The sequence below is a fragment of the Cyprinus carpio genome, chromosome B14, assembly GCF_018340385.1.
Source record: "Cyprinus carpio isolate SPL01 chromosome B14, ASM1834038v1, whole genome shotgun sequence".
Lineage (NCBI taxonomy): Eukaryota > Metazoa > Chordata > Actinopteri > Cypriniformes > Cyprinidae > Cyprinus > Cyprinus carpio.
Genome location: NC_056610.1, coordinates 19,679,797 through 19,693,741, shown reverse-complemented (window position 1 = coordinate 19,693,741; position 13,945 = coordinate 19,679,797). Strand labels below are relative to the sequence as shown.

At 38.4% G+C, this 13,945-nt stretch overlaps 1 protein-coding gene across 5 annotated transcripts in view; it reads right to left on the bottom strand.

Moving 5' to 3' along the window:
* LOC109079117 (phospholipid-transporting ATPase IG-like) overlaps positions 1 to 13,945 on the bottom strand; it is a 68,388-nt gene that overhangs the window by 32,102 nt on the left and 22,341 nt on the right. For all 5 annotated transcript variants that reach the window (XM_042738450.1, XM_042738452.1, XM_042738453.1 and 2 more), the window contains exon 2: positions 3,310 to 3,429. In XM_042738450.1, the coding sequence (XP_042594384.1) occupies positions 3,310 to 3,429 (120 nt within the window). The remainder of the gene's footprint in view (positions 1 to 3,309; positions 3,430 to 13,945) is intronic.

Below are 13,945 nucleotides of genomic sequence, written 5' to 3'. Positions count from 1 at the left end.
TGTGTGTGACCGGGCGGCAGCTCTCTGGGCCAGCAGGTATTACATTGATTTGGATTAGCAACTTATCGCCTTTGTTCGGCGAACCCCAGAAAGGGGAACCTGCCACATGATCCGTTTGGCAGTGGCTCGCTATTTATTCAGCTCTCTTTTAAAAAATGAACACAACAGCAGAAGTGTACGAGCTCACGAATGACAGTTAACATCAAATAAGGCTGGATCTAATACAAAAAGGAAAGTGTTTTATATTTTGATGCTGTGACTTTACCATTTTAAATAAACCTTTTTGCAAGTGAATAAGTGCAAGTTAGTAAATTTTATATATATATACATACATACACACACACACACACACACACACATATATATAGTGCTGTGAAAAAGTTTTTGTCCCCATCCTGTGTTTTATTTGTATTTTTTGCAGATTTGTCACACTTGAATGATTCAGATCATCAAACATATTTGAATATTACAAAAAGATAAAAATACAAAATGCAGTTGTGAAATAATTATTTCCTTTGTTAAGGGAAAAAAAGCTGCCCAAAACTGCCTGGCACTTCGTGAAAAAGTAATTGCCCCCTAAATCTAATAACTGGTTGTGCCACCCTTTGCAGCAACAACTGCAATCAAGCGTTTGCGATAACTGGCAATGAGTCTTTCACTTCGCCGTGTAGGAATATTGGCCCACTCTTCTTTGCAGAATTGTTTTAATTCAGCCACATTGGAGGGTTAACGAGCATGAAAGGACTGTTTAAGGTCATGCCACAGCATCTCAATTAGATTTAAGTCTGGACTTTGACTTGGCCACTCCAAAACCTTAATTTTGTTTTTCTTGAGCCATTCAGAGGTGGACTTGCTGGTGTGTTTGTTGTCATTGTCCTGCTGCATAACCCAAGTGCACTTCAGCTTGAGGTCACAAACTGACTGCCGGATACTCACCTTCAGGATTTTCTGATAGAGTGCAGAATTCATGGTTCTATCAATTATGGCGGGTCGTCCAGAAAAGCAGCCCCAGACAATCACACTACCACCACCATGTTTGACTGTTGGTATGATGTTCTTTTTATGAAATGCTGTGTTGGTTTTACGCCAGATGTAATGGGACACACACCATCCAAAAAGTTCAACTTTTGTCGCATCAATCCACAGAATATTTGCCCAAAAGTCTTGGGGATAATCAAGATATTTTTTGGCAAATGTGAGAGGAGCCTTTGTGTTCCTTTTGGTCAGCATTTGCTTTTGCCTTGGAACCCTCCCATGGATGCAGTTTTTGCCCAGTCTCTTTCTTATTGTTGAATCATGAACACTGACCTTAATTGAGGCAAGTGAGGCCTGCAGTTCTCTAGATGTTGTTCTGGGTTCTTTTATTACCTCCTGGATGATTTGTTGTTGCACTCTTGAAGTAATTTTGGTAGGCCGGCCACTCCTGGGAAGGCTCACCACTGTTCCAAGTTTTCTCCATCTGTGGATAATGGATCTGACCATGGTTTGCTGTGGTTTGATAGGGTTTGAAATGGCTTTATAAATGTTTTTATAACCCTTTCCAGACTGATACATGTCAACTATTTTGTTTCTCATCTGTTCTTGAATTTCTTTAGTTCACGGTATGATGTGTTGCTCTAGAAGCATGCTTCACTTTGTTAGATAGGTTCTATTTAGGCCTAAGTGATTTCTTGATTCAACAGGTCTGGCAGTAATCAGGCCTAGGTGTGGCTAGTGAAATTTAACTCTGCTTTCTAAAATAGGTATGTGGTTAATCACAGTCTTTCATGATTTAACAGGAGGGGGCAAATATTTTTTTCAGGTAGGGCCAGGTATGTTTGGACAGCGTTTTTCCCTTAATAAATGAAATATCATTTTAAAAAATAAATTTTGTATTTACTTGCATTATCTTTGTGTAATATTAAAATATATTTGATGATCTGAATCTTTTAAGTGTAATAAATATGCAAAAAATTAAAAAACAGGAAGGGGATAAAAACCTTTTCACAGCACTGTATATATATATATATATATATATATATATTATACACATATATATATATACACACACACACAATTATATTTAACAGAACTAAATGTATAAAATTGTTAAAAAATTTTTTTTTATATATATATAGTAAGCTGTATTATTTCAGAAAATGGAATACATGTGAAAATGCACTTTTTTGCCAGAAGTATAATGTGCTTGAATTTCAAATATCCAATGAGCCAAAAACTGAAAATAAAATAAATGCAAATACTGACTGGATAATGTAGGAGAGGAGATAGAGAAGGAAAAAGAGACAGAAAAATAACAAGTATGTGGACAGCTATTGCCACCTAATATAACCGTCACTGGTAAAAATGGGTCACCATGGGTGAGGAAAGTGAGAGAGGGCAGTTTGGGGCACCTGCAATAAGATAAAAGGGAATACATCATAATTTCTAACAAACAGATGTTATACTGAAGTGAACTTGAGAAGATGTGGCAGGTCTGGACTTCTTTTAGAGGAAAAAAATGGGATCCAATAGATACCATGGAGAAAAGGTTATGCCAAGTTTGAAGGGGGAAGATGCAAAGCAGATGCATAGAGAAGTGTAAACATCTCAGTGCAGGTAATTAAAGTGTGTTTAGAGCCTCATGCCAGAGAGGAATTGATCAACGGATACCACAGCACGGCCACAGGTCTGAAAAATCTATTACTTCTTACTTCCTTGTTTCTTCTTTTCATATCTTAAGACACTCATCTATCGACTGAATGAGAAGATTCAGGAAGTCCCACAAGATTAAGGGGGGCAGAGTCAACCACCTCAAACACTTGAGCATTAATTGCAACTATGTATTTATCAGCTGGATCTCATGCACTGCTCTCACATTGCACATTAGGGAGTTTTGTGGAGTGGAAGGGGGGTTGTAAGATTTACTGCAGTTTGCGAAGATTATGAAAGAGCAGAGGGAAAAAAAGAAAATGGAAAGGAATTTCTAAGTTAAAACGCAGTAGGAGGGTCCCAACAGTCTCTTCACACCTGGAGGAACAGGTGGCTGAACACCAGGGCTCGAGAGAAGCGTGTTGCAACCGTACTCTCCACATGCTGCTGCTAACACACATCTCTTACGTGTTAACGCTGCAGTGCAGTTGCCATGGCATAAACAACACTTGCTAATTATGAGCTAAAGAAAATTACAAACAGGCTCTTGAAGGGAGCTAGCAAACCCCTAATGCTGTTATCCTGTAAAAATCTGATTACACTGAGGCGAGGTTAAGCAACGGCACAGGTCGTGCTTTCAGATTTGTGACGAGGTGAAGTATAACAAATGCCAGAAGATACCTTGGAGGACACGATCCTATTGTCACAGAATTTAGAGGGGATGAAGGCCTCGGTGTCTGGACATGGCCGATGTCCTACATAGATTGTCCTGCTGTCCACTCGCTTCTCATCTCCTCCACACTACATGGACACATGGAGAAACAGGAAAAAGAGAGAGAGAGATTATTCACATGAATAGTTAAAATGACACCGCAACATCAGCTGGCCAACATCAAGCAGGAGAACCAGTTGGGGGACCGTGTTTGAAAAAAAGTCATAATTTGTGCCTTTACACTAGGTCATAGTATTGTTGTTCCTCTTCCAAAAGGTGCCTTTACACTCCGTTTTTACCTTTGTTGTTATAGGACAGTATAGAGATGACAGGAAGTGAAGGGGGGGATTCGAACTCGGGACACCCATTGCGCAACAGCACTGTATGTTGGCCCATTGCCCTACATACTTGTACCTTTGGAATAGTTACCGCTTTTGTGTATTACTATTGAGTATTACTATTTTTTATATTTGAAATACTATTTTGATTACTTTTACTGTTTTAATTACATATACATATATATATATACATATATATACATATATATATATATATATATATATATATATATATATATATATATATATATATATATATATATACATATATATATAATACACACACATTTATTTTGTAAGGGTCAATTAAAATATTTGCAAAATGTATTATATTATTATAAAAAAAAAAAAAAACCCTAAAGTAAAATAACTAAAGGTCTGAGATATGTACTTTCAGCTTTGCAGCACATGCCTAAGCACAGCTCCAAATTTACTGCGAGACACAGCCAGGTATAACAAAGGTCAGGTGGGTCAATTCCACAAGCTTAAGTATGATCAAGCTCCTGAGACTGGACAAGCTTGTTTTTTGACAGTTGTAAGATCTCACTCTTAAAGCTTAATGTAAATCACATGATTTATTCATTAACTTTTTTACTAGATATCAACATGGGGATCAGAGGATGTGTGGTCATTTTCACACAGCACTGGGAGTGTTTGGGTATTGTTGTGTGAAAAACAGGCAGGGAGTAGCTGAGGCAAGTATTCAGAAATGTAGTCACTGAACAGAACACAGTGTTTCCTGCACTGCTATTCAGCAGAGACACTGCGAAGATGCTGAATCTACAGCACCACTGCAAAATAATTTTTTTTTTTTTTTTTTTACCTGAGTTGGAAGATTATCTGAGCTGAAAAAAAAAATGATGAGATAAAACAGTGGGTACCACAAAATAATAAAAAGATAATAAACAGACAACATGCCTTTCTTTATGCAGCGTCCTGAAAAAAATGAAGCTTAATAAATCAGTCAAAAGACTGTTTGAAGACAGTCTGAAACAAATCAAAGTTACTGAATTAAATTTAAAAGACTCACTGACTTTAAGTTCCTGAGAGAGTGTAGTTAAAGAGACATATTCATAGTTTTGTTGAAATAAATGGTACACTACGTCAAAAAAAAAAAAAAAACGAAACACAAACAATCTAAATATCAAAATACGTTACGTAATATACTATTGTTTTGTTTGGTGTGTACGTAAGGCCAATTGTGTTTTGCAGAGGGTTTTCAGTTGCTTGCCCACTATAAAAATTCCCTAAGAAACACTGGAACAGGTCTGTGAGTTTCCCCTGTGGTCAAGCTCTTGACCCGGGACATTTCTGTAGCGTGAAAAGGGCAACAACTTGACTCAAAGCTGTGTAAGCATGGGATTGCCGGAGGAAACGTTGGCATAAAACATACATGTTGATGGACAGCCAGGAAGCCAGATCTCTGCACCCTCTGCACGCCAGATCTCTGAAGTTGGACTTTGCAGTGTTATATACGAGAGAGAGAGAGGGCCATTTAAAACAACCCTATTCACTACAATGAATCAAGACTTTCCCGTGCTACAAATGAGAGAGGACCATTTTGGACAAAATAATTTTTATGTAAATAAAAAAAAACATCACAACACAAGAAATGGCTAACAATAATGACATAACCTTACAGAAGAGTTCAGCAGCATCTTAAAAATGCTACTCGCACATACCACCATTTCTCTGTCTCTGAGGGTCTCGATGAAAACGACATATGCTGTCATCACGTCTCAGCAGGCTTTCAGCATCACACTTCAACCCCACCCACCGCCCACTCTCTTTCTCACCCCCCTCCCCCCCAGTGTTTCCCGGGACCATGTGAGCGGCAGTACCACAACTGCTGGTGTGAATAATTCAGAATGCACTGAGAGACAGAATCTGAGGGTTTAATGCAGTGTGTGAGTGTGTTCTGAGCCCCCGTCCATCGGGGACCTTGGTTCATCTGTTCCACACCTCCGCCCCATCAGGTAGAGGGATGGTAAGCATGGTAGTGCTGTCACAACCTGTCCGGCAATGTTCAGCTTCTCGCCGACAGGACTTGCGGCGTGTATCAGATAACACGCTGATCCTTTGTGCTCACATATCTGCCCGAATCACTCGCATCAGTGTATTCATCACCTGAAAACTCAATCATAGCGCATCAGTATGCATCAGTGGTGAGCGATAACTCACGTCCCTCACTCGGGCCCTCGAGGAACAAGAGGCTTGTGCGTATCTACTGCAAACTAGATGCAAATCTTCAGCATACAAGTCGCTCTCAACCACATCCGCACTCTGAGTCAGAGGAGACAGCTATTTAAAACAGTCAACGACTGATTCTCCCCCTTTCATCTGCATCATCTTCTCGTCTCCCACTGGATCTGCCCTCGATTCGGCTTCTTTTGAAAACGTACATGGTGGTGCAATCTGTATATTCTGGCTCGATGGTTGGGAAGAGCCTGGGATTACGTAATTTTTTGTGAAGCGTGACTGCTCTTCACACATCAGTGTGGCATGCGGTGCGTTCCCTGGTCCCGGATGAAACAGGCTGGTCTAAACAGAGAGGGGAGGGGCAGGTGTGAGGAGAGAGGAAATGGCACAGGTTCCAGAGCTCAGGGGATTGAATCCACCTCCAAATGCCACCCGGTGTAAAGGAACACAGCCCAGGGCCCCGGAAAAAAAAAAAAGCCACAGACCCGGAGCTGTGTAACATCTAAACAGAATTATAAGGATATCAGGGCTGTGACGACGCTTGTGTGTGAAGGCTGCAGTTTCAGCGTTTCACAGAAAGGTCAAAATGCTCTGTAAAAGTGAATGATTCAGTGAGGCCCTTTAGGTTAGATGCTTGCTCAGATACGGTCTCTTCATTTCATCAGTTATACATCAACCACAGTCTGGCGAAGGGTTAGGAAGAAGGAAAAGAGGCCTTTGGGAGGGAATCCACTGTGAATGACTCCGCTGATGATGATTATTTTCATGCTGTCTGTGTTGTTTAGCACCTGCAGGAATTTTGCAAATGGTAATGGCACAAAAAAAGCCTATTTCAGGGAAGCAGTGTCATAAAAATATGCCCAGACAATATCTGAAAGAAAAGATTTCTAGACAGGATCTTAAAATTAAAAATTAAAGGGAAAAAATGTTTTCCAAGCTACAATAAGCCTGTGCCATGATCACAGGAAAATGTACACAAACATCACTTTTTAAATAAGCCCTCATTTACTAGAAATGAACAATTCTGGTTCAGATTCTAATAATATATGACGATTTTAGCTCCCTCATGTTTCAAATAATGTTTTGATTAACAGTTCAATTGTCAAAAAAAGTTTTTTTTATATATAAAAATGTATAAAAATAACACTCCTTTATACCCTTTTATGACTATTATGAAAATCAATTTATAAAGCTGATAACACATGAGTTTGAGACAGATTCATAAATCATTCTGAATGATAGAATAAAAAGAATGAGTTCCCTAAAAAGATAAAGTCAGATAAAACTGGCTTTTTTTTTTTTTTTTTTTTAAGGATTTCATGTTTCTCTTTCACCATGAAAAAAAAAATTCTGTATTCAGTATTTAAGCACATATAACAGCCTCCCTTAAATGACTCTCAAGGGCATCGATTTACATAAATAAATTATGAGTTTGAGACAGACTCAAATCTTTTTGAATGACACTGAAAAAATCAGTTCGCTAAAAACAGACAAATCAGACAAAAACTGGTCAGGCTATTGTGAAAACCGATTATAATGAAGTTGTCATTGTTTCATCATTCTCTTTCACAACATTCAATGATAGAATCATTAACATAATGAAAAAAGTTATAATTGCAGTAGACAGCAAACCACATTTATCCAGGCATACAGTTACAAATGCTGACATTATGAATCTGCAATACTGTATTCTATACAGTTCTACAATGAGCCTCATTTGCACACAAAGGAGGTGTGTTTCCCAGGAAAGAACAATAATAACGTTTGAAATATTCATGGAGCAGCACTACATCACATATGGTACATGAAGATGACACTAACAGCTCTGACAAAGGCAAATGTTGAGTGAACTGGCTCCTCAGTGTCTCTGACTTGGACAAATCAAGCAACGAGGCCTCTTAGTTAATTATTCTCACGCTAGTGCTCATGTCACCAAACACAACACTAAAGAAATCCCTAGTTATTCTGAAAAGTGAAAACAGTTTTCAGGAAGCTGAACACAGAAGAATCTATTGATTGATTATGGTGCAGAATGCATTGAATCAGTGTAAAAGTTCAGTTCTGATAGCTATCGATTACTGTGCTGGGTTAAGAGTGCAGGTCAGTGAACCTGTTTTTAACTGAATCTTGCTCATCTTCTCTTGTGTGTCTTTCTCATTGGGAGTCATTAACCACAAGATCATGTTACAGCGCTGTCTCAAGGTTACCTGCTAAGCAAACACTGACTGGCCTCAGTATAAATCTTAGTTACTCAACAACGGACAGATCACAAGAGCAGCATCATTCTGGAAAATTGTCAGAACAGACACAGATAGTAAAGAGAACACAAAAAAACAGAATGGTGTACACCGAAAGACAGCGCAAGAAGAAAAAAGCCAGGGGACAGAATAGATAAGAAAAATGCCATTGAACTGGCATCGGAGTTCAGTGTTAAACATAATGAGGGTCAGAATATAGGGCCCTGTTTCATTTTCGAAGCGCTAGACGCTGGTGATACTCTTTTCAAAACTGCTTATTCAAGGCCAAACAATGGAGGCGCTAATGTAAGGAAAGGGGAAAATGATGGAATTATCTTTACCATGGTGTCAAGTGCAACCTTGGATGGACCTCACAGAGCCACTACTATTGCTGAGCGAGAGGAACAAATAAATTTGCTTCAAAAGAACGCATTAGCCTATAAGGGAGAGTGGGGTAAAATGTGTCAGAGGGTAAATCCAGTCTTGCAAAATGTACACAATTTTTGTCACACAACCATTTATTTAGGCCTATCACATGCAACTGTGTGCATTCCGAAATTGAAATGAATGAATCAATGCAATTCAGGCACATTACATTTGCAATGTTGACTCAGTAATGTGACCTACCGACATCAGTTATGACACTTCACTGTCATTCACAAATCCTCTCTTATTGCTTTGAGAGTAAAGTGTCCATCGAATGTGCTGCTGGTGTTGCATGATATACTGTAGCGGTACTAAAAATGTATCACGATATCCTGCTTAAAAAAAAAAAAAAAAACGTTACAATTCCTCATTTTACTAGTACCGTTACTTTAACAATGGCAGCGTTTCAATGAAAGCCAAAATTTATATCCGTGCAGCACAGGACTGCATAAACTTATTGACAGTTTAAGAGTGAATAAGAAACAAGCATAAATGAGAAAAAGCATGCATGCTCTTTATTGCTAAAAACAGTTATTAAGCACAATAAAGTAAAAAAACTTGAACTTGGCAAAGTGCAGTATCACGCGTCCACACAGCTTTCAAAAGATATACTCAACCTAGATGAGCACGGATGGAGGAGCTAACATGCACAGTACCACGAGGTGCACGGCTGTCCGCGAGCCCTCTTGATGACGAAGATAACATAATGCCGACGGTGCGTGGATTACCCGATAAGCAACCGGCCGTTTTTTGCCTTATTGCAACTCTCTGTTCTGGACTTGCACAAACTGCGTTGCAATGCAATCATTTTCCTAAATGTCATTTATGTGAAAATATGAAGTCTGTTAACACCCAATAACACAGGCCAGAAACGCTGAAGACGGACACACAGAGAAAAATACTTCAGCAGGCAGATCACTCACTGTTCATGATGCACAAACTATTGGAAGAAAATCCTCAATATTTATTTGGGGTTTTAAATGAATTAATATTTCTAAAATTCTGTATGTTGCTCACAAACAAAATATACTGTGTCCAGCAGTAAATATTTTTTTTTTACCCAGTCATTTAAGAATAACACATTTCAGAGCTGTAACAACAATACCGTGACACCGTGAAACCATGATATTTTTGGTTAAGGTTATCATACCGTCAGAATCTCATACCGGCCTATGCCTATTTCAGACTACGCAGTGCTTTACTTTTACATTTTGATTACTTTTATCAGTTTCTATATTATCTCTTACTTGAATGCTTCTGTTAAATGGACCTACTGTACCTAAAAACACTGTTTATTTCATTTGTGTCATAGTTTTATTGTATTCGTCCTTTTGTTTGACACTTGCATCTATGCATTTATGTTCTTATTTCCCACCCCTAGCTCATGCCCTCTTATCCTTTTAGCTTATTCAAATGCTTTTCCTGTTGTTTTATGTTTTTGTCTTGGTATCAGTCCAGTAGTGGTATTGAAATATTTTAATATTTATATATTCAAAGTCAAAATTGTGGTATCATGACAACATTACAATGCACCAAAATCTCAGCAGAAGTAGACCTAGTACGTCATCCAGGAGTCCAGTAGTGGTATTGAAATATTTTTTTTAGTTTTTGTAGTAAGTACACATGCAATAACGGATGTGAAAACTGAAAACATTTTATGCTAGAAATGGTTTAAATAAATTGTTGGATTAATTTTCCTATAAAGCAGACTAAATGAGTTGTTAAAACAAATGTATTCAGATCTAAAAAGTAAGCTAAAAAGTACTTCTACAGTCTTGTTTTAATTTTTTTTTTTTCAAAATGGTAGCTGTGCGGTAAAGCATGCCAGTGGCTCAACCAACAGTGAGCTTTGCATCCAAATGCAGGAAATACCATTATATTGGTCTTGTCAACAACAATTTTCATTAAAGTATCTGAGGGATTCTTTCTCAGTTCTCCTTGACTAGAGGTCAAATCAATAAAACGTGGCACAGCTTACCCCACTCTCTGCTACTGTCTAAAGCAGTGAAGGATCAATAACACAAACATTGTTTGCCCGATCAAGACCCGATGCAGCTGCCACAGAATAAACATGACGTTAGGGAATTGAGTAAAGCGTATCATTACTATATCAAATTAGACTTTAAAGGCATCATGTTTACATGGATTCAAATAAATGCACTAGCACAGCAGTGGTTCCAGGCCTCAGCATGCTGTGATTTCAATGGAAACATAAAGCAGCATTCAGTCTGTGCCAGCATTACAGCTGCCGACCACTTGCTCAGATGCAGACGGCTCACCATGTGTTTGAGCCCGACACTCACATCAGAAGAAAGCAGAAGCGTGCTATGACTGCAGACAACTGCCTAGTTCACCTTATAAGAGGAGCAGTTCCTCAATAAACGAAAACTGGGTCAATATTTACACTTGTTCATGTCACTTCAAACTAATTTATTGCTATTTTTTGTTTGATCTTTTAAAGAATCTTTACATAGCTACAAAAAGGGGAAATTAAGCGGATAGCGGTTGTTCCAAACCCAAAACACACAAACACAAGCTTCCATGTTAACCGAATATAATGTGCTCTATTTATGTGTTGATTTTTGTACAGATTTAAATGACTAAATTATATAATTTTATCATATCAAGCAATCATATCTTTTTACAAAACTTGAACTAAATGGCTCAGTTCGTATGGATTCATTTTACAATGCCTTTATTTCCTTTTTGGATCTCTTAAGGTTTAGTAACCTGGACTTTCAATGAAAGAACAGAAACCTCATTGAAAATGTCTTAAATGTGACATATCGTGAAAATCTGACTTTTCCAGGTTTTAAGTGCTATAATCAGGTACCCGGTGCATCTACCAACCAAGGAAACATGAAGTAGGTTAACCCAGTAACTTTGTTATGGTAAGCCTTTTTCTGCAAGCACCTGAGAAAACGAGCGCGTATGATTTCGCTCCCTTGGTGAAATGGCAAAGGGATCTTATTATAATATTACTGCCTCTTAATCTGTAAGCTTCCACCCAACGGTATAGTTATAATGCTTTATCTAATTCTTATTTTAATTGGGTTTTTTCAGTGTGATAAACATGATAATCAGAACCAAAACAGATGTTTTTAGCAGGTCCAAGCTGTAATGACGCAGCACTATTCTAGAAAAGGGGGCGGGGAGCACCAGCTCATTTGCATTTAAAGAGACAGGCCCGAAAAACAGCATGTTTCTGCTTCCACTCAAAATAGGTATTTTCAAAATGATATAAATGATCTGTGGAGTATTTTGAGCTGAAACTTTACAGACACATTCTGGGGACACCAAAGACTTATATTACATAATGTAAAAAGGGGCATAATATGTCACCTTTAACATGAGGGAGAGTACACGATGACGACTTTTATTTTAATTTTAACTATGCTTTCGAATCCAACAAGGCAAGATTATTCAGTTGACAAAACAAATGTTTAAACAATTATTAACATTTAGCAATTAACTTAAGAAAAGTTTAACATATGGGCATGTGTAAAAAGACTGACAAATGGCATTTGCTAAGCCCATATTTAACTATTTTGTCACATTAAAATTTACAAGAACACCCTGTGTTTGTGTGTTTAATAGTCTGCATTTTCACACAAATCTACCTTTGATAAATGGACAAACCAAAGATTGCATAGTCATGGCTCATGATTTCCATGCCTATTTTTGCTTTTAAGGCTTTATATTTTATTTCCACGTAAAACAAATGAGGCTTCCTGACAAAATTGCCAAGCTGAGCTGCTCCTGCCGCCCAGGCACCTGGAACTGTAATGAATATTTTGATGAAACGTTTTAAAGTTGCAGAAAAACACAGAGTCAGCTTCTGATGGAGTAACTCTCTCAGCAAATGATTGATTGCATTGCTTTTGAGCAATGGGATGGGAAATGGTCTGTGATATATCACTTATAAATACACTTCCTGAACCCTAAGCTGTTGCGCCTCACGTTCAGTGTTTCTCAGCAGTAAATAAAGAGTGGATTGAAAGATGAAAGAGTGATAGCGTGACCTCTATCCACCACACTGCTGTGCATGCAATAACAGCTGAATTAACAATTGATTGCTGTAAATCATATCATTTCTCTCTGTGTTCGGCAGAAAGGCAAGCAGCAGTTATAATTAGCAGAGCTTGCTAAGGCAAGCATCACTATTATGACTGCTAATACTTAGGGATTTAAACGCCTAAGTATTTAAAGTCTGGCAAATACTACAGCCATGAATAATACCTCAAATCATATGGCTGTTCTATTACTTATCTAAGCAATTTGATCCATGATTTTTGCCTGGCGGATATCAAACCGATGACTCTGTCATATCTAGGCACCAAAAAGAGGAAAAAATGAGATAATTTGGAGGTGGGCTCTGCTTGACTTGGGGCAGCAAGCAACTACCTAGCAACCATCCAGAACACCCTCAGAACTTCATAGCAACCTGCTAAAATCCACCAAAAAGACCTTAGCAAACACCCATAACACCATAGCATTATGGCAGAGACTTCTGCATTAGGCAAGCAACACGTATATCACTTTGCATAATACACATTCTCTAGTGTTTTTACTACAGAACAGAATCACAGTGGACTGAGAACGTGCGATGGTACCTGCGAAGAGAGGTGAAGCGCTGAGATTTGGCTGTATGTGACAGATACAAGTGTTCAGAAATTCATATAATTTCACAACCTCGAGCCAAAATCTGTTCTATTTTTAAAACATCCTCCAGGCCGCATCGGAACAGGCAGCGAGCTACAGTTTGGACACCCTCGGAGTTAAATTAATAATTAAGTAATGGAAAGAGTACAGCACAGCTGTAAATCTACCATGAGCCGACTGCCCTCGAAAAGGGATAGTGCAAGAAACCAGCGAGTTAAAAGCTTCAGATTGAAGCGATAACTGCAGCGTTGATAGATATGACATCTCACATACAGTCTGATAGAAGGCACATGGCAGATCTGAAACTTGCTGAAAGTGGTTTCTACAGTCCTATGACCACAAGTGAACTTTTTGGTTATCACACTACATGTGCTTTTTGACACAAAGTAATACACATTATTGTAACACCCCTTCGTGAAGCTTATTACAGGGAGGCTTCTCATCAGAAGCCTCTTTTTGTAAGCAAGGTAAATGATAAAAAAATATATATATTTAATTTTGAGTTCTACAGAAGGTGACAAGGCAAGATTTGGTTCACCAAGAAGGGAATTTCCATACAATGCACTTCCTCATTCACTTGCCTGAGTGGATGTACTTTTTGCATTTCAACTGGGTCATCCATCAACGCCCAGGTTCTTCACCTTTTCTGAAAACCTATACGAACCAGATTCCCTGCATTACACAAAAACACAAGACAAGCAAGGTGGTGACAAACAAAGTGGCTTATTCACAGTGCTATTCCA